Genomic DNA, 26,527 nt, shown 5'->3' with positions numbered 1-26,527 from the left:
GGTGAGATTTTTCTTAAATTTTGTATCAGGCAAGTGGGGGGTGGGTTGTCCACATCAAGCTGCGATCTTGCAATATCTACCCCACTACACAACTAGCTTTGTTGTGGAGGAGGAAAGACTCTCATTGGCACTAATGTGGTTTTTGCCTAATGCTAATTGCTTGATGGGGAGGGGGGCAGAGATATTTAATGAAATCATGACTATAGAGGATTTAAAACTCCCCCACTCCATGCCCTGTGGCATAGACAATGACACCCACCAAACACATCCTTGGTGTTTAATATCAGACAACTCACGTGAATGCTAACCACGTCAGTTAACATAATATGTAGCTGGGCCCCCTAAGACGAACAGAAGAATAACTATCGGGGAAGCTAACTATTAGCTCAAGAGATGGGGCACTCTGCATGCAAAGTTCTAAGTTCAATTTCTGGCATATCTAGTTAAAAGGAGCAGGTAAGCTGGTGGTGAAAGTCTGAAATCCTAGGGAGCTGCTACCAATCAGAGTTGGCAATGCTAGACTACAAAAGTCAAACAGTCCAAGGTAAGGTGGCTTCCTACTTAACAGGTGACACTGCAGTCCCATATACTGGGATGGGCAGAGGGTAGATGAGAATCTGTTGGTAGATCTTCATTTGATTTGCAGTAGATTGGCAAGGGTCTCCGACTCCTAATTTTTTAACAACAGCAAAGCAACTTTTTCTTCCTTAACCAGGCTGCTGAAATGAAGAAAGCTAACTTTCTTGGGAAAGGGATGTGACCTCAGTTCAGTTCTGTGACAGAATATAAACTCCCAGGCTCAGAGGCATCCTGTTGTTTTCAACTCTTAGCTGTGGGCATGCAGTTGGTCACTCCTGGTTGGTAGATCTTGGGTTTCTAGTCAAAACAAAGTAGATCCAGCAACACTTAACTCTTGTCTACCCCTTCTGTGTGTGTCTACTCAGCAATACGTTCAATTCCATTGAGTTCTGTGGGACTTACTGATAGATAAGTGGCCATAGCACTGCAGTTTCAATATAACTGTCCGCATGCACCTACTTAGTTGCTCTGAAATATTACAAGTATATATACATATTTGCTGCGAACCAAATTAACTATCAGCAAAACACTATTTTCGACATACAGAAACGCTGTGACTTGCCCTTTCTCTGCACATTATACGCTTATAATTCCCTTACATTTTCAGTCGTCTCCCCTTGAACACATAGGAATTTGTGTATAAAATTCCAAATCTTGAGGCAATTAGAAATACTGCTAATCTTGCTTCATGCTAATTACATCAAAGGGATCAAAGACCGCATCACGCACAGCCTATCTACCACTCAAGATACGCTGAGAGAGTTCATCTTCTCCATTTAATAGCTTGGGTTTAATAGCTGATGCAGTTCCAGTGGAAAGTTTTTATATTGACATTTGGTTAGAGGATATAAAAGCTCAGCTTTTGGGAAAGAAGCCTGCCTTTAAAAAAAACAAACTTGATAGAATCAATTGCATTTGCTCTTCTTTAGACATCATAACATGGCCATCAAATATTGCCATGGGAGTGGTAATCCCGACAGTTGTCAGATGTCATCATTGGACAGGCCATAAAAACGGGTGGAGCAAGGAGATCTGGGCAGCCAGGCTCATTACAGTCTCCAGAGCAGTAAGGAATGTGTTTGGAATAGCACAAACAGGCTCTAAGAGACAGTGCAACGTGTTCCCCGAGAATGGGAATTGTTTCTGCTCCACTCACGGCATGGCAAGATGCTTTAGAAACTCACTGGCAATCTGCAACGGAGGCTGCAATTTGAAAAGACGGGTAGCAGAAACTCCACAGAGCTACCACAAGTCCCTTTCATGAGTCAACACAGTTCTTTAGATCCAAAATCACAGCTTCTTATTTGGAAAACTCTTCCATTTTTCTGAACACAACTCCCCACCACCACCTTACATCATCCCATTCTTTCACAGAGCCGAAGTGATTTGTTACGCCCATTCATTTCTCACCCACACCTTTGCATACCTATGTTAAGGGCCAGACAGAATCTAATCCTTGGAGTATAAATCACAAGGCAGACTATGCAAGAAATGTCAACAAAATCCGATTCACTTGAACAAGAGCAGAGATTGAAAGGCATAATTACGTTTTATATTCACAATTTTCCCCAAATAGTCCATTCCTTCAGCCCCAGCTCATACTAAACAATAGTTTTTGGAAATATTCCAGACATTTCTCCTTTCCAATTTCTCCCAAAAAGTCAAGCTAAAGCATTTATTATTTAGAAAAGGTATCCCACCAATGTAGTGTGTTATGTCACATTTTTCCTGTATAAAAATAATCTCATTGTAGAAAGGGAGGGAGAGTCTCGGTTCATGCAAACTATGTGTGAAAATAATCCCAAAGCCTATTTTGCTCTATTAGCAACAACATAGCAGTCACATGATAAATTGCACACTACATTTTCTCACACTGAGATTATTTATCTCTAAACTGTCTTGTAAATGAATCATACTGGGAGAGACAGAAATAAGAAGAGATATTATAAAAACAATTTATAACATGCATGTTCATGCATATTAGTCTTAATCGTTTTTTACAGCAGCCATAAATCATATAGAAATCATATTTCCAACAGTCAAAAGGAATTTAAATTCTGGTCTAATTCTGCTGAATTGTTCAATGTACATACACTATAAATGATTATACATGCAACTTTATGGAAAAATTCCATTAAGAATATCTGGTTGAAATTCAGTATCCCGCTGAAAGAATCATCTTGGTAAAGGCAGTTCCAACATCATTTTTCCATATGCATCTGCTCATAGGATTATCACGTGCCGTAACACAGTGAATCCCTTTTCTCACTTACGTTGGTATGAACCAGTGACAGGTTCTTAGAACACTATGGACTGAAGCATAAAGCCCAAAGCATCTTCATAAATTATGTCCCAACCTGACTATTGTCATTTTAATGCTCCTGGCAATGTAGAAGACAGGAAAATGTCACTGGGTATAAGACAAGATCCACAGCATTCCCAAATAAACAGCATCTCTGTGGTCATAATTCTGAAAATCACCATGGGCTGTAACTAGGGACACGCTGGGTGACATTTTTTTTTTTTAATATTTTTTATTAGTTTTTACACATATTAATAACAATACAAAACAGACACAAACATCAAAAACAAACAACAAAAATCGACTTCCCCATGCCTTCCCTTCGCCACATCCTTGTTTTACCATTTTTCGAGCAACTCATCAATCAGTCTTTAGTTAAACCCCTTTTGAATTTCCTTAAAGTTTAAAATTTACAGCTGTAGTTCTTTATTTCCTACCCCTTAACATCTTATCAGTCCACAATTTTACAGTAATTTTTTAGATATGTTTTAAATTTCCTCCAGTCCTCTTCCACTGTCTCTTTCCTCTGGTCACGGATTCTGCCGGTCATCTCTGCCAGTCCCATATATTCTATCACCTTCGATTGCCATTCTTCCAGAGTAGGTAATTCTTGCATCTTCCAATACTTTGCCAACAGGATTCTTGCTGCCGTGGTTGCATACATAAAGAATGTCTTATCCTTCTTTGATACCAATTGGCCGACCATGTCATGCTGGGTGACATATTTCATCCTCAGGGTTTGTGTCCCTGCAGGAGTTGAAGAACACATTGTGGAGGCTTAGGCCATGGGAAAGTTAGCAGAGCAAGAGAAATCCCATGAGTATTTATTTCTTAATCCAGCAACAACAGCAGAAATGGAGAGAAACTTGCTCAGCAAAGTATTGCAGGTTGTACCATTTTCACACAGTTCTGCTCCTATGAAAACAATGAAGGTTTTTACCTAGCTCCTTCAGGCTGTTTCACAAATCACTTTGTAGGAGGACACACATGACAGACACATATGCCAACTAAAACATTTCAAGCAGCTACAGTCTGCACCCTCTTCTTCTTTTGACTGTGTACAGGTATCCTCCCCACCCCTCGACCATGTATACATGCAGTGCCTGGAAATTAAATCAAACCAGGAAATGGCGAGAGAGACCTCATGGCTCACAAGGAGACCCTCTGGAGCCACAAAGGGACTTCGGTGAAGGCGGAAAAGGCCCTGAAGAGACTGGGGTTGCAGCAGGGTTTAGTTTAGGCTGCTCAGCCTCCTCGTCTAACAACTAATGCATGTGGTAGCGCAGCAGCAGCAGCCACTTTCCCACACGGCCTCCAGCTGACCCCAGATCTTCAGTTCTAGATGCTTTGGTCTGGGTTGGTGAGAGGGTATCAATAAACCTTAGTGCCCACTTCAGAAAATCTTAATACTGCCAGCATTAAGCAGGAAAGTTGGCAAGCAAGACTTCAATATGTGCAAAAATGCAAACCTTCATTTAAAAAGAATTATAGTAACGACATGTGCTTGGGCAGAAAGCCTTACAGACACAAAACCCTGCTTCCCCCACCCCACCCCCTAGTCTGCATGGGGTCGGATGGAAATACGTTTTTCTCCTGCACCGGATCAATAACCTTTCCCCGTGTCTTTCAGGTTTAATCTTCTGGCTCAGAAGAGTCCAGTGGATTTTCCAAATTCCTAATATAAAAGAAGGGAAGCTGCTTCAGTACAAAAGGAAAGTTCAAGTTTAAATGGAAAAATAAACAAACAAGCTAAACCTGCCATGAGTTCTTTATGAGGTTTTGTCTGTTACAGGAAAGACAAGGCTGGAAAGAAAATCGTAGCATTAAGTTTACATTGTTACGCTAGGAGGCTTTATCTTGTCAGTTTTTGAAATTAATTAAATCCAACTCTGGTAGTTTGGTTTTACAGCTATGTTCTTCATTTGGATGTTTTGTAAGTAATCCTCGAGTCACTTTCACAGGCCTGAAACCTGCCCCAGGCCAGCCTAACCCAGGGATCAGCCAAAGTAAATGTGGAATCAGGAGGATTTTGAAACTACCTAGCAAAATGACAGGAATAAGTTTTGTAGAAAAACATTCTCCAGCAAATTTCTCACTTTGTAACTCTTTAACTGACAATATCATTGTTTATTTACTGCGTACAAAAGAGACAAATTCTGTCCAGGCTGCGTTACAGAATGCAACCCAGGGGGGAAAAATAGAGATGCTCTTCAATCATTAACTGGCTACACTAGTGTCATCCTATTTGCATGAACCATTTCAGAATGTTTCAGGGCATGATCCCTCTCCAGCTTGAGCCACAGCCAACTTGGATCAAGACACTAAATACAAGACAGAGAGGCATGCATATAAATCAGGCATCCTCAATGACTGACAGCATCTCCTCCATTTGACCCAGGAATGACCTAGGTCAGGTGGATACCATTTCATGAATGGAGGTTATGAACTGCAGAGGGGCCATGGATGTTTATTACCCAATGCTCCAAGAGTTATACTGTCAGCTGAACTGGCTAAGACTCTCAGAATAATGTCTTTGCTCTAATCTTTGTTGTTGTGCTCCTTAATCTTCACCGTGTGACAGGGTCATAAGTATCCACTCTCCCATCCAAATTGCTGTCATTGCAAGCCACATTTACCGCACTGCCACAAAGTGCTGAAGGGGGTCTGGAACCTTTTACTACCAAGCATGAGAATGGACCGGGGAAGGGGACTGTATCAGCATCAGTCTTAAGGGGGTATCTTCTACATGTTTAAGGTTTTCTCCGAAGAGAGAGAAAGTCTAATGGATCAGGTTTACCATCCCCATATTGGAAAGCTTATGCATGTAGAAGTAGACTCTTTCTGAATGAAACCAATAATGCATCAATTGGAGTGTACTTGCCGGTGCTTGGGGTAATGTTGAGGGAACAGGACTAAGCCCAAACATTCCCAGGGGCTCCTTCACGGATGCTAAATATGTAAATAGCGGCTGGTCTACACAGGGAGCAGAATCACTTGATGTTTCTCAACAGGGCCATTCAGCCTTCAAGTAGGTTTGGCTAGCAAACACAGTTTGAGTGTCCACCCACCAAAGTAAAATAAAATTAAAATACTTCCTGTGAACAAAATTCACACATGTCATGGAGAATATGGTTTGAGCCTAGCCTTTTCTTTCAGACATGCTAGTTTTCTATGATTGCAGATTTGTTTTTAGTTGTCTCCTGCTGTCAGTCTGATATATTACGGTCCTGGGGAGGGGGTGGGGAATCACTGTACTATGGAATTGTTCTGCATGTATAGATCAGTACTAAAATGAGTGTTGAGTTGTTATTTATTCTGAAACTATCTTGCTAGTGCTTCACTACTGGCTGAACCACCTATCCATGGATCAACCCAACTCATTTTTCACATGACAAGTTAACCTCCCACCCGACCCCCCAACCCCCCCCCCCTGTTCCTACTTAGACGTTCAGTGTAACGATGCTCAGAGACAGAAGCTGTGTACATGCTATAAGCTTTAAAACACAGCTATCTATCATTCTTTTTCTCAATTTGGATCAAAGCTGGTTTGGAGGAAAATGCATCCAAACACACTATTTCCTAAGAAACAACGGGTTAGATATGGAATGTGGCCCATGTCATGGTTATGCTGCTTGCCAAACCAGCAGTGGGAGCACAACGGATGCAGAGTAAATGGGAGTGTGTACACAGCCTAGATTTCCCATTGTAGGGAAAAAGGCACCTCTAGGAGGGATGCACTGCAAGAGCAGGACCTCTCCTCTGACTGGGGCCACACTCCATTGCTTGCTTAGCACAATGGTGAATCCACATGTGGCTGGAGACAAGACCCAGCTGTGAATTGAAAAAGAGAGCATGGCACCGTGTCTCTTTGCTTTCTTTGCGTGTCAACCATTTGGATGAGCAGCCACTGGGAGGATTAAAGGAAAGGCAGCCCTAATACTCTGACCGGTAAATAAATTAGGTCAAGCCAATTCTTGACGGGCTTGCTATGACAATATAATGACAGCTAGATGCATGCTCTCCCTTTGACCAAATAGAGCTAGTTATTTCTAATTTCTATAGAATTAGTTCAGCACGGAGGGGAGCAGCAGTTAGAAGTCGCATTAAGCTATGTTGTACTGTCCTTCAATAAAACAACTGGTGCAGGTAGGGAAAGGAAGAGTTAGGTCAAAGCTATTATTTCTGTGTCAATATAATCATGGACGGGTTCCATTTCAAGGTCGCTTGCCTTTTGCCTGGATGGGGTGTTACCAAGAAAGTATCATTTTGAGCTTGCCGTGAAAATATCAGTTCTGAAATCTACTCCCACTCCCACCCCAAAATCCACACACAGAGAGACACAGGTTTGCATGGGAGTGTATGGCTAAGGAAAAACTTAGGCTCAAAGTGCCCGTGCCAACCTCTACCTACAGCAGCCTTTGCCAACCAGGACCACCATTTTGGACCACAACTGTCATCAGAGCTAACCAGCACCAGACTGGCATAGGCTGACCTACATCAGTCAAAAGGAGGGACTCTGGCCTGTTAGGCACAGTAGCCCAAGACTCCCAAGACCAGCAAATGTCTTCCTCTTTACCTGCTTCCTAACCTAATTAAACCCTTCAAGGAACATTATTCAGAGCCCTACCAGAGGAGAATCTACGCTTGATATACTGCAAGCCAGCAATAGACACATCATAGAAATATGCGTGAACATCCATTACATCCATATGATGCACACTGCAGCTTTTGAGCTCCACACTTCTGCACTCAGAAACCATGAGAAGAAAGCTTAGGTCCACTAATATTCCAGACACCTTATCCACCTTCTCTTTTTTCTTCGCTCTGGAAGAAAACCTTCCCTTGAATACAAAGCCTCCAAGAGTTTTCTCTTCAAAACCCTCAGCGTTCAGTCCTACCATAGCCAAGCCCAGTTCATTCAGCCGTGGTGAACAGGAGGCTGGTCTGTTTCCTCCCCCCTAGTTAGCTTAGCTGCCGTTCCTATTTTCTTCGCCTAGTGATCCTTTCCATCTTCTACATCTTTGCTATTTTCTTACATGTTTAAAGTCAGGACACAAAGCATTTGAAGCAGTTTTGTACCATACTGAGCTCAAGGAAGCCTATGAGGTATCCTCAGCCTTCCATCACAGCCTTTCCCCCAATTGTTCACCAACAAGGCACCTTGTTCTCCAAGAACCAGTCTTGGGAAGTCGCAAGGAGCAACCACCAGTGACAGGGCAACTGCTGATTCACTGCAGCCACCTGAAGAAAAGCCTTTCTCCACTCCTCTTGCCTTGGAAGAGGCAATATCTGCACCTGGTTCTTCTCTTTCACGTCTCATGCAGGTACCTGTGCTGCTTTGCAGCAGTGTGTACTTACACCCCAAATTTCCTTACCTAGCCTGGTTCAGTTCCACACCTAACCTATCAAGCACCCATCATCCTCTCCTTCCTATATTTAGTATCACAACCATCATGTAATTCTCACTGCCTGTATTTAGCCAAATAATTGCTGCCCCAGTACTGAGAAGGCCTTTGTAATGAATTGATCTTTCTGTTTTGTGAGAAATAGCATACCGTTTCTGAACTCCGATCTGTTGTTGTGTTGCTCATCTGCCCCTTGTTTAAGTGTATAATTCGTCCCATCTCACACTGTCACTCAAACTAAAGATCTGAACAAGTGTTCGTCTCGTACATGTGCATTCCTCAACATGCGTGGACAAGGACACACAGTAATAAGAATTAAATTTTCCTAATTAAATCTTTCTAACTATGTACTCAGTATGAGAGGGAGGGGGCTCAGATATAGCATTACTAGATTTCTAAGTATCCTCAGCAGCACTGCTGGTTTTTTAAAAAAATATCCTCAGCTCCCTGTGCTGCAGTTTGGAGTGAAATATCACCAATTGTCTTTACAGCAACAGTGACAATCTAATGACTTAATAACACATTTTTAAAAATATGGGGGGGAGAGAAGGGTTTGTGTGTGTGTGTGTGTGTGTGTGTTTGCAGTTTCAATTAAAAACATTATTCCTCAGTGCCTTGGGAAATATAACCAAACAACTTTATAGTACAGGACGTTCAGCAGGAAACATGAGTTTAGTGGCGATTTGGAAATATACTGCATCTTCCCATGTATAACACAACCCCATGTATAAGACAAACCCTACTTTGGGGAGCCCAAAATTAAGAAATCAGTATTTTAAAGTTCAGTTTTTTAGGGAAATCACCCAGAGTTGAGCTTCCTTTTTTGGAAAATCGCCAAAAAAATTGTTGAGCTTTTGTGTGATTCCCCATGCTTTGGCACAGCAGGTGAGCACTGACAGAATCGTGGCCAAGTTCCCTCCTCGCCTCGGCACCCTCTTGGCACCATCTTACCTCTCCAACCAGCTCCACAGCACTGGTGACTTAGGAGCCACCAGTTCACCCAAGGCTTACTGTATAAATCGATGTATAAGATGACCCCCAATTTTTGACCAAAAAAATGGGGGGAAATCAACATCTTGTACAAGGAAAAATGTAGTGTGTGAGTCTAGGGCAGTCTTACCAGTTGGATGCCCTTCAGATGCAATTCCCATCAGTTTCACCCAGTACAAATGTGCTGGCTGCAGCTGATAGTAGTCATTCCAAACATCTGGAGTGTGCCACTGGTTGGGACCAATGACATTATAAGCCATAACATCTAGAGGGGAGGGCACCAGGGTGGCAAATACTGGCCTAGGGTGTCCTTAAAGGGAGGATACGGCAGTGCTTCCTTCCCAGCTGGTGAGACATGATTCATTTCCATTCTCCTTGGCCCATCATGACCCATGCTACATGTGCCAGAAGAATCAGGTTTGAATACAGTCACTTCACAGCATGTTCTGGCTGCCTCCCATTTGTGATACTTAAAAATGGATGCTGTGTTGACATGTAAGTTTCTACCACAGTCCATTAAAAAAAAAGAGTTCTTCTCCAGGTTGAGGAGTTGGGAACCCTTCCATTTTTGGTGTAACTCCATTATGACACAAAGGAGGCAGCTCGCTCCATCCCAAAAATGGTGTGCGCATGCAGTTAAACGCCAGTGTAGTGCAATAGTTGGAGCAGAGGTTCTCAAACTGTTTTCTCTGGGCCACACTTTCAGAATAAATATTTGCTCTTGCCAAATTTTTAATTGATAAGAAATACATTGGGAAAACACACACACACAAAAAAAAACTTCTGGCAGTTGTTTATTTATTCTACAAATTAAATAAATAATAATTTTTGATACTACAATATACTACTCTGAAATGTTTAATTGTTTCTTTGATTGTCCTTGAATATTCCCCACCACACTTGCCATCCTCCCCTGCCACACCCTTTGAGAACCACTGGCTTAGACTGTTGGATTGAGGCCCTGGGGGGACCATGGGCTATTCTAGTTCAGTGTTGTCCACACTGATTGATAGAGGCTCTCCAGGGTTACAGACAATGCTCTCTCCCAGCCCTACCTGGAGAATTCAGGGATTGAACCTGGGACCTTCCACATGCAATGCTCTACCACTGAGTTGGAGTCTAAACTGGATATGAAAATCAGTCACTCTGCCCAGGGGACCTTGGAACCATAGTTCTGGAACAGACATCTTCAGCAGAGAAGGTTCAGATCTTTGGGGGAAGCAACACCATTTGAACTGGTATGAAATCAACCTAAGTTTGTTGTGCACATATACATTTCCGGCAAAGACTTTAGGTGGCACTACAAAGAGCTAAAAAAAATAAGGCTAGTTTTCATTTGTTATGGTACCACATTGCAAGACTACAAAGCAGAGCCTGAAGCTCTAATCAACTTGCACAGCTTATCTGCCTTACATTAATGCTCAATTATATTCTGCTGATTAGCACACAAAGAACCTGCACTTCCTCAGATCATGCTGGTTGATGTTTCAGGTCAGGAAAAGCCCCGTGAACAGTTGATGTTAGTGAGAGGGTTTCTTTCTCTCTCTGTAAGCTTTCGCTTTCACTGAATGGCCACAAACTGCCTGTGGCCACAGAGTGGAAGGTGTGGGGCTGTTGGCTAGGAAAGCAGCCCTGGAACGCAAGTACAGATTTCTGTACCTCTCAGGCCTGTCTTACCCATAGACACGAGTGGTGCAGGGTGCCGGGGCACCACATTCTGGAGGGCACCAGGCAAGAGTCTGGGGAACACCAAATGAGTGTGCTGAGTGAGCCAGGGTGTATATGCCACTCCCACTGAGCGTCAGCTTGGTTTTTTCCCTTTTAGCCTGCAGGCGCTGAATTCTGACGCTTTGTAGGAGTGGCGCACACTCAGTGTGTTCGCTCGCCCAAGGGGTTGAGGCACAGGCACGCATGGCGCCCCTCCTGCTAGCCATCTTCATCTTCAAGCAAGGCATCAGGCACCATGGAGCTCCATGGGGCTGGCTTCCCCGGCCCGCTTGCCACCCTTGCCTGCCTCTATCATGCTGCGCCAAAGCAGCGCCACACCTGGAGCCTCCGCCTGCCGTGGCCACCGTGGCACAAAGTGGCCAGTTGAGCCTGCCTCCTCCAGCCCCCGCAAAGCTGGGCATGTCGCCAGTAGCGCCATCCCGTCCCAAGAGGCTTCCTCTGCCGCTGCTGGTGTTCCCTCCCTTAAAAAAAAGGTTGACAACTCTGGGAAATAGGGGGGGGGACTGGAGGGATCTTTGCACCACAGCACTGGATATGCTTAAGACGGCCCTGGTACATCTCAGTGGAGACTCACCTCCTGTGTTTAATCACAATGGCTGTAGGCATTTACAAGAGCAAGAGCGACAATCATCTAGCCCAGATCATCATTCTGCAGCTATGCTCCTTTACAAAAGTGGGTGGGTAAGAAGTCATTGTTTTGTGTGTATAACATCGACCCAAAGCTTGCTCTATAAAGATAAAACCACTAGCATGAAATTGCTGCAAAGGAGGATCCACAATAAGGACCCAACCTGCAGGCATCAATTGTTCTGCAAGCCACATCCAGATGTTGGCAACGGCTGGAGGTCCTTTTGCTCTTGTCGCTGTGAACGATGAGCACATATGTTGGGAGCCTCCAGCTGACTTGAAAACAACATCAGAGATCCCTCCTTAAGGCAGCTGCCAGCCAGTCGCTCGCCCAAAATCAAGGCACCCACCTTGGCCTTAACAATGAACCCTGCACCACTTCAAGTCTTCAAAGGATGGTTGATGGGGAGAGCTTAAAGAGGGTGGTGGAGAAGAAGGGTATTTCGTGGGGGAATCTAAGCGGGAGGGGAATCAGAGAGAGAGATGCAGAGACGTGCCTGAGGAATCCCTCAAAGCTGCCCCACCCCCTCCATCATCGCCTCCTTGAAGGCACTTCAAGACACCGATCAGGCAGGCAACCTCCCAGAAAAACCACGAAGAGCTGCCTCAGAAGGCGAAGCGGGAAGCCAAGTAACGAGGGACGGAGATCTGCTTTGGTAATGGTTACCTTGCGTGTCCATTCTCTACCCAGGAGAAAAAACGCTTTTGGAGACTCACGCCTTCACGCACAGGCAGAAGGAGCTAGCCCGCTGCGAAGGAGCCCCCTCCCTTAAGTCTCCAGCATCAGCAAGAAAAGTGGGTCAGGCAGATCGCTCGTTGCACAGGGAGTAGTCGCGAGCTGAAAAATGCCTGCTCCCCCCGCCCGGACCCCTTTGCTTATCCTCCAGCGCTGGATCCCCTCCTCCGCTCCTCTTTCACCTTCCCAATGCGATTAGGTATCGATTCCCGCCTTCCCTGCCCGACCCCTCTATCGGACCAGGCGCCTTCGCCTTATCCGCCGCTCAGCCATTCCACCTGCAGAAAATTACTCGGGTTGGCGCGATCCTGCTCGGTAAAGGCACATCCTGGGACCCGGGCTCGCGGGAATGTGGATCCCGAGGCAGGTGGGGAGGGAGGAGGGAGGCGAGAGCAGGCTTGGAAGAGGCGATCCATCGCGGCTCCTCTCCATACCACCCACGGCGTTTTCACAAGGAAATCGCTTCTCCAACCAAAACAACCGCGAAGGCGCCTTCCACACCAGTAGCGCGTCCTGGAGAAAGCCTCTCCAAACGCGCACACCCCTAAACTTTACGCACAGTTCAATCCGCAACCTCCCGCCCTACTTACTCCTACCTACCCCCCCAAAAAACCACACACACCCCACCAAGGAATATCCTTCCCTTTGCTTTACATTCCCCCGGAGAGGGGTAAAAAGTTCGGTACACACTGCAGCTTCACGGACAGCTATAAACATTGGGAGGGGTGTGTGTGTCTTGTATATACACTCGACAACCTCCATTTCTGTCAGGGCCACACCTCCAAAGGCTCCGCGCGCCACAATTTTGGGGATCACCCTTCTTCCTTGCCAGCAATCTCGCCACCTCAAGCAAATCGCCACTCCGCCCTCCTCCCCAAAAAGGCCACCCAGAGATCCATTCTCCTTTTTAACACCCCCATCCCTCCCCATCAGGCCCGCCTTGAGGTGCAACTGGCCAGAGGTCAAGGTGAACCACCGCTAAGGTCGCACCAAGGCGAACGAAGGAAGGAGAGAAGCGCACCTAGAGCTCTATAGACGGAGATAGATAGACAGAGAAAAAGGTTCCACTTACGCACTGCCTCCTGCTTGGGATCCAGGCTGTGTATAACCCCTTGGACGCCGCCGATCCTGCCGTGCAGCGCCCGGACCCTGCGCTGGGTGATCTGGATCTCGCCCTCGATCTCCTGAAAGAGGGCGCACGCATGCCGGGCCACATCGGAGAGCTGCCGGAGGATCCGCGACAGAGCCACGTTGCTGAGCGAGCACAGGTCCAGCACCATCAGCGCCGCCGCCTCCTCCTTCTCCTGCCCATCGGCCGGCAGCACCACCGCCAGCCCCGCGGCTTCTTCCTCCGGCTCGTCTGTCGCAGCCGACGCCGCTGCCGCTTCGCCCGGCTCCTCTCTCGGGCTGCTCCCCGGCTGAGGAGGAGCAGGCGGCGGCGGCAGCGGCTCGCCTCCCGCGCCCTCGTCCAGCACCGAGGCGATGGGCTGCCGGCGGCACAACCACTGCGGCTCCACGATCCGCTTGGCGAAAGGCATGGCTGGGGAGAGAGCCTGGGCGAGCGCCGCGCTTCGCCCTCCGAAGAAGCCGCTGCCGCCCTCGCGTCCCCGGCGCCGAGTGTCTCTCTCCGGGCTCTTTCCAAACTCGCCTGGCTTCCTCCTCCGCCCGAGCGCCCGTCACTTGCTAGCAGCCGGCATGGGAAGGCGCCGGGTCCCCCATGATCTCTCTCCGCGCGGGCTCCGGGGAAGCGGCCGCGACCACCTTCGCTTCTGCTGCTGCTGCTCAGTTCCTTCCTTCCTTCCTTCCCACCCGCCTCCTCTGCCGCCGCCTCGCTCTCCTCCTCCTTCTCCTTCTCCAGCTGCTGCTCCCGGCAAGCTCCCTCCTCTGCCGCGCGCCCCTTGCTTCGCTACGCAGCCCGAGCCTTCGGCGCGAGAGGTGGATTTTAACAGGGCGCCTTGAAAACCCGGAGAAAGGAACGCGCGCCGCTCTTTTGTGAGGAGGAGCAGAGCAGGCAGGCAGGGAGAGACACCCACTCGGCGCAGGGAAGGAGGCGGCGGCGGGCACGGAAAGCATTCCCCCTCGCGACCGCGAGGGGACACTGCAGGCTCCGCGCAGCGCCTGGTTGGCTGGCTGGCTGGCTAGCGGACTACCACCATCAATGGATGATAACTTGGGAGCTGGAGGGAGGATTTGGGAAGTTTGGCAGCCCAAGGGAAACATCGCTTTCGAGATGCTCCCAGAGAGAGGAGAGGAGAGGTGTGCGCTGAGCTAGGGGGTTTCGAAAAGCAGAAAGGAGGGTCCTTAGGAATGCCACTGTGTTGCTTAAGGCTGTAGTCTTTTTTTTCCAGGGAGGAAGCGCAGGCTAAGTTCATGCCCTGCGCCAGCATTTGACAACTCAGTGCCCTCCTAATGTTTTGGAGTTCCCATGCTTCCAAAGGGCTAGGGTCACAAGCTGGAGAGACCAGTCAAGTCCCACCTCTCTTCCATGGAGTCAGTGAGTGGCGTTTGGCAAACGGGCTAGTTTCACAAGAACAGGGTGAGCAACACTTTGCAAAGTAACAGCACAGTGTCAATAATCAGTAGCCAGGGATTGCTTGGAAAGCGCTCAGCCCTGGGACCCCAAAAGACCTTCTCCAGAAGGACAAGAGCATCTGAGAGCATAATTCAGAATGAATAATTTAGTAAGTTTAACGCAGTGTAGGAATTACAAGTGATGTCCTTTGGCATTGGACAAGCATGTGGGAGATAAAATGCAAAGCTATTTCAGCTTCCCCTGAATGCATTCTGGCTACCACCCTTCATTGGCTTCTTTTGCAGGAAGAGGCTGCTGACTTTGGTGCTCAGGGATCCCCTGGTCCTCACTTGGCTGTTGCCTTGTTTGATGCAGTTCATAAACCAGTTAAAGTCAATGAAATAACTGGATTGAAGGTTCTAATCCTGAACGCAAGCCCTGCAGTAATTACACTAGGGACCAGTCTCCAGGTTACAGTCAAAACATGGCAGCAGTTTGAAAGTCTCTATCTGGCAGGTAGACCATAAATCTGCAGAGACAATATAAGCAAATGATCACTAGTTTCTGCATAGTCCCCTCTTTATGCACACACACATAGATGCACCTGTGGGCATTTGGCATTGCTTTCTTGCTGAAGCTGTGCAGGTCTTGGTCTGGTCAGTACCTAACTTAGATGGGAGATTGTCTTGGGAGCCCCTGTACACATACAGTGGATTTAATGACTGAGGAAAGGCAAGCTATAATATAAATGTGGTAAATAAATGCAACACTAGGTATGCACTCATAATAGTCTCTTTCTCTAGGCTGTCTGTATCCTTTGCACAGATCCTGCAGGCCCAGCCCTATCAATGGCAGAGCGTGGCAAGTACTGTACTTCGGGTAGCAGATTCTGGGAGCAGGAAATGTAGGGAAGGTGTAGGAGGACAGAGCTGTCAGCTGTGCATGTGCTATACAGTCTGTCCTTTGGACAAGCCCGACCAAGTAAGATTCAACTCCCCGTTGGTTGGGCTCAAAGGAGACCGGCTCACCATCTTGTCAATTTCCCTTGATGCAGCAAAAGGTCGGGAGTCAACCCTGCATGTTACAGAGGTTATCTTTGCACCTCTTGGCAAAGGACCATAACTCAGTGGTAGAGCAGCTAGCTGCTCTGAGGGTGGAAGATCCAAGATTCCAGGTAGAGAGAGACTCCTACCTGAAATCCCAAAGGGCCATTACTAGTCAATACATACAAAGCTGAGCTAGAAGGACTGCACAGCTAATGGAGGGTTAAATTCTGCCCTCCCACCCATCAGCTGATATCACCTATGATATGCTGAAGGAATCTACCCCTGCCCTAAATGGACCATCTTATGCACATATTCTGATTCCCACAATGGCTAACCCACTGTTTCCAGAAAAGTCTACACACAGGGCTTGAAGGAATCTACCCCTGCCCTAAATGGACCATTTTATGCACATATTCTGATTCCCACAATGGCTAACCCACTGTTTCCAGAAAAGTCTACACACAGGGCTTGAAGTTTCACTCGCACACACTCCTGCCATTGCCCCCAGCATCCTGCCGCTGAACAGAGATGCTTCCTTTAACCATATGATTATACTAGAAAGGGCAGGGAGGAAAGAGGTAACTTCTGTTATTGCTTCTATTACTATTACTTGCTAACCAAAACAGTAGCCTCCTTAGGGAAGCTGTATATCTCCCAAATCCAAACATAATTGCTCAGGCAAGCACCTGGAAAAATCATCTAATGCCTTTTGGCTTAAAAACTGTAGCATTTACCCCAGAAGCCTTTGCTTTTTCAGTTTCATGTGTACATATTTTCTTATGTAATATTCATATTTTCTTAGGTGGGGCATTTTTCACCCTGGAATTGACATTTCATCCTCCTGTGCATATAAGTTAAGGTGGTAGTTGCCCCTCCTTCACCCTTCCAAAAACGTTCAATATCTTTTTTAGAAAACCAGCAGTTAAACAAGTCCGATTTGGACCATTTTGGCCTCTTAGGACTACAGTAAATTGGAATCATTATTTAAAATGAATGCATTCTGAAAGGCTGTGTTTTTCTATACTTTCTTTAGGCATGGTTTTTTTTGATTTAGTTTCTTTAATGAACTGAGCACCAGCTGTTTAATTTGGTAATGTTCCTCATTGCTCTCTGAGCTCTCCAACTCATCACCAAGGCCTGACTCATTTATTAATGCAGGGATAGGAAACCAGTGCTCTAGCCAGATAGTGTTGAACTCCAAATCCCATTAGCCCCAGCCAGAGGGTTCAATGATCAGGGGTGATGGAAGTTGTAGTCCAGCAACTTACTTGAAGCCTACAGCTTCCCCATCTCTACCGTGTTTTGGTTCTTACTTCACATGTAGTCATGATCTGAGTATCTCAAATGTGTTTGTTATGGCCAAGAAACAGATTTGTACTCACAGAAGCTTCTCCAGTTCAAGGTATTTCTGTTTACGAGACAACAAATTGAAACAGGACACTCTGTAAAGCAAAATGTAGTATATTAACCCATTTGATAATTTGGTGCTATTTTGTTATACATTTTCCACCTACTTTGCTCAAGAAAAGGAACAGCCCTAGATAGAAGACCATTAACTTTACTATTTGGAAGATATTTACTACAATATGGCTGCCTGGGTAGAGAATCCAAGAGAGATTTAGGTGAGGCAAAGAGAATGGAGTGCTTTGGTCTTTCTTAAAGGTAAAGGCACATGTATCACATGCAGTAGTCACTTCCTTATGACCTGGTCCTACATCACCTTGATAAAGTTAGTAAAGGAGCAGTCAGTGACTACGAACAGTAGATTCTTGGCTATTTCAAGTTAGAGCATTCATTCATTCACACTGAGGTCCAGCTTTGAGGGCCTTCTGGCGGTTTCCACCCTGCAAAAAGCAAAGTCACAGGGAACCAGGCAGAGGGCCTTCTCGCTTGTGGCACCTGCCCTGTGGAACGCCCTCCCAGCAGATGTCAAGGAAATAAACAACTATCTGACTTTTAGAAGTACATCTGAAGACAGCCCTGTTTAGCGAAGCTTTTTATGTCTTACGTTTTATTGTATTTTTAATATTTTGTTGGAAGCTGCCCAGAGTGGCTGGGGAAGCCCAGCCAGATGGGTGGGGTATTATTATTATTATTAATAATAATAATAATTCATTCCTTGAAAGTAGTTCAATGAGAATTAATCAGAAAAACACCACCAGACTTTCCTAATTTTTTTTCAATGTGGGCCTATTCCTGTTGATGGATATAAAGCCAAAGATGTTGAAGTCTTGATGGGTCTTTGGATAGGAAGTCACCATTATTTTCCATCACAAGAGGGTAATCAAGGTCAGGGTGCTTGTGCCAATTGTGATAAGAATGTAAGTCCTGCTGACTGTAAGCCCAGCTAGTCTAGCATCCTTTCTCACGTTGGCCAACCAGGTGCCCATGGGAAGCCCAGAAGCAGGTCCCAAGTAGAACATTGCCATCATGGATGGGATCCAATGAAAGCCCTATCATCTTTTAAAGCTGTCCAAGTTGGCAGCCATCACTACATTTGGGGGGGAAATTTCACTGTAAATTATTTATTACATGTGTAACTTGCACTGTGTAATTATGTACTTTTTTGGGGGGTCTGTCCTGCCTTTTCTAAGTACAGTGGTACCTTGGGTTAAGAACTTAATTCCGTTCTTAACCTGAAACTGTTCTTAACCTGAAGCACCACTTTAGCTAATGGGGCCTGCTGCTGCTACCGTGCTGCCACTGCTCGATTTCTGTTCTCATCCTGAAGCAAAGTTCTTAACCCGAGGTACTATTTCTGGGTTAGCAGAATCTGTAACCTGAAGCGTCTGTAACCCGAGGTACCACTGTATTCTAATATTATGAGAGAGGAACAATAATTGTTCTCTAGGTCAACATATTCCTCAAGCCATCCATTATGGCCCCAAGGTCTTGTTCCTGATCAGTCACTGCTAGCTCAGATTCCATGAGCACATATATGAAATTAGGATTATTATTATTTTCCCCCAATATACACCACTTTACACCGGCTTATATTGAATTGCATTTGGACACTCACCCAGTCCGGAGAATGTTGTAAAATCAGAGAACTTGACAATCTCACTGCTGACTCCTAACTCCAGATCATTATGAACAAGGTAAAAGGCACTGGTCTCCTTGGTTATTCTACTTCCTACATTCCGCTTCTATTGGGGGAACTGTCCATTTAATCCTAGGACCGGTCCTAATATCCAAGTTATTATGCATTTGTGATTATTGGTGCTCATCATGTTATTGGGAAGTCCATACAAAACTCTTGATTTCCATACTCCTGGTGCCTGCAAATTGTTTCTGCTTCATTTCCAAGCAAATTACATCCTGTAAGCTGCTGAAATCTTGTAACTTTTCAGAGCACAAGTGTACTGGGTTGTTGGGTTTTTTCAGTCCTGCTTTTTTTACACTATAGCCCTACTGTGGTGGCACTGGTGAAGCATTGCAGAACAAGTAATCAACGTTTGGAGAATCCAAGATGCATCTACCATTAATGCACTGTTACTGTGTTTAGAACGTGCTGCTGAATATATCTGCCAAAAAAAAAAAATCACCAATCTGGAGTAGGTCCTACTCTTGACTTCCTGTTTCTAAATAGTTACTGATCTGTACTGGATCTTTCCTCTTATTCCATGACTCTTAAGCTTAATCAAGAATCTTTAGCAAGGTACTCAAAACTTTTTGAAAGTTTAAGTACTACACATTGTCAATTGGATCAGCTCTGTCTATAAACTTGTTTATACTTTCAGAGAAATCTAAAATATTAGTGAGCCTACGTCTCCATTTATCCTTTCAAACACCTGGGATTTGATTATCATTTCCTGCCTTTGCCTGTACGAAGCACTCTGTCAATCACTGTTATTGTTTAGGCTATATAAGACCTTCTACTTCCCTGCCCCAGACCTCCGTATGAACATCTACCTTACCAAAATCCATTGAACATTGATAAACAGCTGCTGTAGGTTTAGTTTTCTGTAAGGATCCCAACTTTCCATCCAACAGTTTAGGACAGGCTTCCTCAACCTTGGCCCTCCAGATGTTTTGAGACTACAATTCCCATCATCCCTGACCACTCGTCCTGCTAGCTAGGGATCATGGGAGTTGTAGGCCAAAAACATCTGGAGGGCCGAGGTTGAGGAAGCCTGGTTTAGGAGATGCAGAAGCATTCCAAGCAAACGGGGCATAAATAGACACCAGCAGATGTTAAGTATCATCAGCAATTGATACTTAGGATCAAATGGTGTTTTTTAATCAGTTCCTATTTTACAGCTTAAATAGTACAGCTTGATAATGTATATATCCCACATTCCCCCCAATTCTGCCACAGAAAAAGATTCTGGCCTCTAAGATGTTTAGACCTCCACTCATCTCCCACAGTCTCCAAGTTATCCTTGTGGAAGGGTTTTAAAAGCAATAAGGGTGCTCAGGTCAGGAGAGCAGAACTGTTCTCTTTCATTCTGCCTCCCCTTTCTTTAGTCACCTTCCTACCTGACTTTGACATTAGAACTGATCCTGATGGAAAGAACAGCACCTTTGCTTTTAAACTTGTGAAATAATATAGGAGTTTTTATATAACGTATATATATATATATATATATTGTTGTTAGAACATTATTAGCCACGTGTTTCCTGTTACTGCTTAAGTTTGGTGTTTAAAAATGGAAGCGCACTTTTAAAAGCAAACTGCCATGATCACTTTGGTTTGGCCTCTTAAAGGAGAGTTGAATGGACCTTACTTACTACCTGCCTACAGTAGGAATAGGGACTCTGTCCTCCCCTCCCCCTACCCTGTTGGACTTCAACTCCCATCAGCCCCAGCCAGCATGATCAATGGTCAGGAATGATGGGAGTTGTAGTTCAGCAACATTATTTTTGGTATAAACTTACCTGTTACTTCTTCAGTTTTAAAAAGCTCCATATTTTTGTGTGAGCAGCTGAATGCTCTCTACCACACACACAAAATGTGTTGTCAGATTTCATGAGGAAATTTTAAGAATTATGCGGGAGGGAGAATTTTAACAGTGCAGCTTTTCTCCTATCATACGGAGAGGCTGCACTAACCAAACTTTTCCCTTTTATGCATTTACCAGGGAGAAGTAAAGTCACAGGGTTTCTCACCCAAATGAAACATGACAAGTCCTGCAAATGATGTTTCCCCCTCTTTTAATTACAGTGGTACCTCGGGTTACATACGCTTCAGGTTACAGACTCCGCTAACCCAGAAACAGTGCTTCAGGTTAAGAACTTTGCTTCAGGATAAGAACAGAAATCATGCTCCGGCGGTGCGGCAGCAGCAGGAGGCCCCATTAGCTAAAGTGGTGCTTCAGGTTAAGAACAGTTTCAGGTTAAGAACGGACCTCTGGAACGAATTAAGTACTTAACCCAAGGTACCACTGTAACTGCATAGTCAAAGGATTATACAGTAAAAATATATCTAGAAATACACAATATAAGAAAAACAAAACACACTTGCCAGCATTTGATATTTTACTAGAGCATTGTATTTGCTAGAAGTTTCCAAATGATGTTTACCAAAATGCAAAAGTAACTTATAGGTAAGTCCTCTTGAGTTCAATAGGACTTAGTCCCAGGTAAGTGGGTTTAGAATTGCAACTATTTAACTATTTCATATTTCCAGTGGTGCTTACTGCAAGTAGCTATAGAAGTGCAGACTAAAGAACGATTTCAAATTTCCAGAGCACTTTCAAGGTATGCAAGGCTTTATAAATGGTACCTTCATAATAAGCCTTTGAAAGTAGGACATTATTATTTCCATTTTGCAGGTGGAATTGAAACTGAGAGACAGTGACTTCCGCAAGGCCATCCAAGTTCAGACTGAGCAGCAATTTGAAACAGAATCTCTCTCAAGGCCACGGCCAACTCTCAAAGCTGCCATGGCTCTCAAATTATGAGATGACACATCCATTCTTTTCCAGTATCATTCTCAACAGACTGAAGGCAACATTCTAGAAAATGCGTAAGTAATCTATATATTGAAAGAATGCTGTGCTCAAGGCAAATCTTCCCATCTTCTTTTTATACATTGTGGTCCTCAGCAGAATCTTCACTTGCACAATAATTTCAGGATAGTTCTCCCACCCCACCCCCATAGAGCAGACTTTATTGGAAGTGTTGAGCCAGTGCTATTTCACAGATGATCACTGGTTTACAATGTGTGTGCTCAGGAATGCACTTTCACACTGATTTCCTGTAATTTAGCATATGCTAGTACTTGCAGGTTTCCTGCTTTTCTGTCAATCTAGCTGTTCCTTTTATTTGCATTCCCATAAACATGAGAAAGGCAGGAAGTGGTACAAGATTACCAGTCCACCCGCCTGCAGCTCTCTCCATTGGCACACCAGGTATTATTGCATAACTCAAAATTAGGTAGCTGCAGTTGTTGTTTTTTCTAAATACAGTCTCCTACAGCACATTGGTTGCAGTGAATTTAAAACAACACATGCCTTATTTTCTCCCACCCCAGCCATAAACATCATCAACACCAAAGCTTAAAATAGACTAAATACAGTGGTACACCGGGTTACAGATGCTTCAGGTTACAGACGCCACTAACCCGGAAGTAGTACCTCAGGTTAAGAATTTCAGGATGAGAACAGAAATCACATGGCAGTGGCGGGAGGCCCCATTAGCTAAAGTGGTAGCACAGTTTCAGGTTAAGAACAGACCTCCAGAATGAATTAAGTTCTTAACCTGATGTACCACTCGTAATACTTTTGTGACTGTGCACTTATACAACTGTGACTAATGAGGTGGCTAATTGGCATCTACCTATCTGTAAGAAGCATCGGTGCTGGTGTTAGACCAGGGTTTGCAAGAGCATCACATAGAACAAAATGTGGATCATGCATGCCTTGTTTGATTTCTTGGGCAGTGGAAAGGCCTGCATGATGAGCTTCATGTGTAACCCCAAAAATTCAGGTGCCTGGTTTCACATTCTTTCCTCCATCGAAGGGATATGTGCCCCTCCAGAAGAGGTTTGGAGGGTGGCAACATGAGTACGGAGCTCTTTAATGGTGGTTCCCCACTTGCAGAATGCTCCCCCCGGGGAAACTTGCCTTGCACCATCACTGCACACCTTTAGGGGCAACCGGTCTTTATTTTCCACCAGGCCTTTAGCTTTTGATTATCTGTGGCCTCTAAGTGGGTGGGATGTTTTAATTCTGCCTTTTAAAAATACAACGGTTGTTTAGATTTTTGCTTTGTTTTGTTTTCTGCTAGTTTTAATGTAGGTGTCTGCTTATTTATTATTCCATGTCACCTTTGGGTTGCTTTTGCAAGAAAATCAACTAATATTTTCAAATAGATAAATTAATAGTATTGCATGGAATCTGAATCCAGATATCAATTAGCTACAACCCCTATTGACTTGTATCACCATGACCAGCAAAATCAACTCACTCTTGGGGAAAGAGCCACTAATTATTCTTGTGTTCTTAAAATGCTGCGCATAAAGAGAGTATGATAATGTGATTACCAATCCAAAGGCAAACATGCTTTATAGGGGCACAATTAGTCACTGGCTCATAAAGAAAGTGGATAAGCATGTACACTGGAATTACATAGAGATTTCTGTAAAATAAAAATAAATAGATGTGGAAATATGTTGAGCAATGGAATGCTACTAGGCTTGTTACCTTTCCCCTGTGGCCATGTTTTACTCTGTTTTGCCTAATGAGAGCCTTTGCTTGTATTTCAAACCAAGCAGACCAACCTTATCCTGTTTACTGTTGAGGCAATATTCAATTCAGCATAATGATTTGAGATCTTGCGCGCGGTAACTCTGTCTGCTGGCAAGAGAAGAGCCCTCTCATGTTATGTAATTATGGCTTAGGGCTGCAGTAATGAAGAAGCTGTGCAGGCTGGAGCCTGTTTTCTGTTGTCTGGAGGCGTCGACAGCAAGCTTGTGGTTGTGGTCACATGGCGCTTGAAAGAGACTTGGCTCACCAGTCAAAACAGCAGGAAGGCTAGAGTATACCGTTCACTCCATTCCAAGTGGCTAGAACATCCTTGTTGGGCAAATACTCAGACAGGCGATATTAAGGAGGACTTAGGGATTTACAGTGTGACCAAAAAGGGTATTTCCTTCCTTTTTTCTCACCCAAGTGTGTTTTTATGTCTTGTACACGGTTGTCAAATATGTGTCAAGAGAGGCCTGTGCCTGGTTTCCTGTCTTCTTCTTATGTGGCCACCATATTGGGTTTCATGGAGCACCACAGCTCTTTCCAAAGAATTCCAAAGGGGAATTCTTTATGCTTAAACAAACAGTTCCTGGTAGGTAGACATCCTATTTAAAGGAGTTCTCTGTTTGAAAGGCTATCTGACCCAAACCCAGCTTAAAGTAAGGGTACCACATTTCCCCCCCCCCCCCAATAAATCCAAGGACACTTCATTGAAATGAGTCTGAATGATAGGATTTTGTCAGGGGACTGATTTGTAAATCTGGGGACTGTCCCCGAGAAACGGGGACGTCTGGTAACCTTAGCTTAAAGCTTAAAGAAGGGAAAGCAAGAGGAGCCTTGAAGTTGCCCATCAACAGCAGCCTGAGCAGGCACACTGGTCACCTGGCCACAGTCTTCAGCCTGGTCCATACAGGAAGTTAATATTGGCTCTGTTGCTTCCTGGAGAGGAAAAACCAAGGTGGTGGTGCTGGGGCACTCCTAGCTTGGCCTCTACGCTGTGGAGTCCCTCAGGGTTCTGTTCTGTCCCCATGCTAGTCAACATTTACCACTGAGAAAGGTTGGAGTTATTTTGTGGTTCAATACCACCAGTATGCTAATGCAGCCCAGCTCTCTCTCTTCTTAAGAGTTTGAACTTGATATCCCGCCTTTAGGAGTCTCAAAGTGGCTAACAATCTCCTTCCCCTTACTCCCCCACAACAAACACTCTGAGGTGAGTGGGGCTGAGAGACTTCAGAGAAGTGTGACTAGCCCAAGGTCACCCAGCAGCTGCATGTGGAGGAGCGGGGAAGCGAATCCAGTTCACCAGATTACGAGTCCACCGCTCTTAACCACTACACCACGCTGGCTCTCAGCGTTAATCTCAGGGTTATAGGTTTGTTGCACCAGAGGTGAAGGCCATTTTATTTTGGCAGGCTTTTAAGAACTGACTGCTTTTAAGGAAAGGTCCCTTAATAGTGTGCTATACTGTGTGTTTGTTTGTTTGTTTGTTTGTGTGTGTGTGTATGTGTGTTTTGCTTTTCTAGCTGCACTTTAATAGATACCCTTTTGCATTGTTTTAATTCCATCATTAGCTTAATCACTTTTTAGTCATACATATTTTTTTTTCTTTTTAGTTGTCTGTGTTTTATTTGTATTTGTGAGCTAGTTCTGGGGGGAGAGATGAGATATAATGAATAAATGGGCATTATATAAGGCTGCACAGCTGTACTAATTTTTCAGCCTGCAATGGGCTGAAGGACTTCTTTCCACACACTGTCACCCAAATGTGACACTGTCACACTGTCAGCCCATGCTTCCCTGTGCTCAGTGTAATGGATGCAGATAGAGATTGATATATAACTAAATTGTCAAATATGCCATTTGCAGCTCCTAGTATCCAACCCAAACAATCCCAGACAGCACTTTTTTCTGGTTGGACTTTGTCTTTGAAGAAACCATGCCGTGACCAGATTTTAGGCAAGACATGTTATCTAGTGCCTTGTGAGCTATGCTTCAGTGCTCATCCGTCTGCCTTGGCCATAGCAAAGCCAAGGAGGACTATTTATATACAAACAATAAGAAAATTCAGTTTTGTTACATTCAAGTGATCCTATCTATATAACTATGCTAAACATGATGAGCTCTGTTTTAGGTTTTGGCAATAAAGTGAAGTATGGTCTTATAAATATACTGCCTCATCTATGTTTAAATAATAGCTACGAGAGAGAATAATTTTCATTTCCCCTCTGTTTTCACACTAGGCCTGAGGATATCTATTTCTTTCAGCAAGCTATCATCTCTCCCCACCCCCTGAAGTTATCCCCCCCCTAAGCCTGATAAACTGCCATTCTTTCACCTGTAGGCTACTTATTCCAATTACAAGACTACTGAACAAGTCAGCACCAGCCATGTCCCATCCTGTTCTGTTCAGATGAACTCAAATATTGCCTACATTGCCTGCATCTTAAATCCCAATTGTCTCACAATGACAGTTTCCCACCAAGACTTCCTTTTAAAATTTGAGATGCCCAAAATTGTATCCTGCTGTTTCCTTGGAAACCAGCTGCTGGAAGTCAGATAAGTGGAACGAGATGCTTCCAAAGGTTTGCAACGCTGAAAAGGGAGGGACAGGATAAAGAAATAAAATCGAGGTTCTGCAAAGGAAGCCATGGCTGGCTTCTACATATGTTTGAGTCTACATTCAGTATTCACTGCAAATAGTGGTTCTTATAGAAATTTCTCAAATGTTTGAGTGTGCTTTAAAAAAATAGATTTAGTCCATACATACATGCATGAAATGGAATCTGATGGAACACGGAAAAGCAGTAAGGAAACATAGGAGAGAAGAGCTGCTTGAATAATTCATAACTCAAAGGAGTTCAGGATGGCAATCTTGAAGCTATGGCTTTCCCAGTAGTGATGTATGGAAGTG

General features: G+C 44.7%; 1 protein-coding gene across 2 annotated transcripts in view; it reads right to left on the bottom strand.

Annotated features, from left to right (window-relative positions):
* NHS (NHS actin remodeling regulator) overlaps nt 1–14,396 on the bottom strand; it is a 242,351-nt gene extending 227,955 nt beyond the window's left edge. For both annotated transcript variants that reach the window (XM_081907518.1, XM_081907519.1), the window contains exon 1: nt 13,440–14,396. In XM_081907518.1, the coding sequence (XP_081763644.1) occupies nt 13,440–13,905 (466 nt within the window). In that variant the 5' untranslated portion in view covers nt 13,906–14,396. The remainder of the gene's footprint in view (nt 1–13,439) is intronic.
* Nucleotides 14,397–26,527: the final 12,131 nt, after the last annotated feature.

The sequence above is a fragment of the Podarcis melisellensis genome, assembly GCF_964234715.1.
Source record: "Podarcis melisellensis genome assembly, chromosome: 4".
In the NCBI taxonomy this organism is placed as follows: Eukaryota; Metazoa; Chordata; class Lepidosauria; order Squamata; family Lacertidae; genus Podarcis; species Podarcis melisellensis.
Note: the sequence above shows the minus strand (reverse complement) of the source record. Positions and strands in the feature narration are given on the sequence as shown.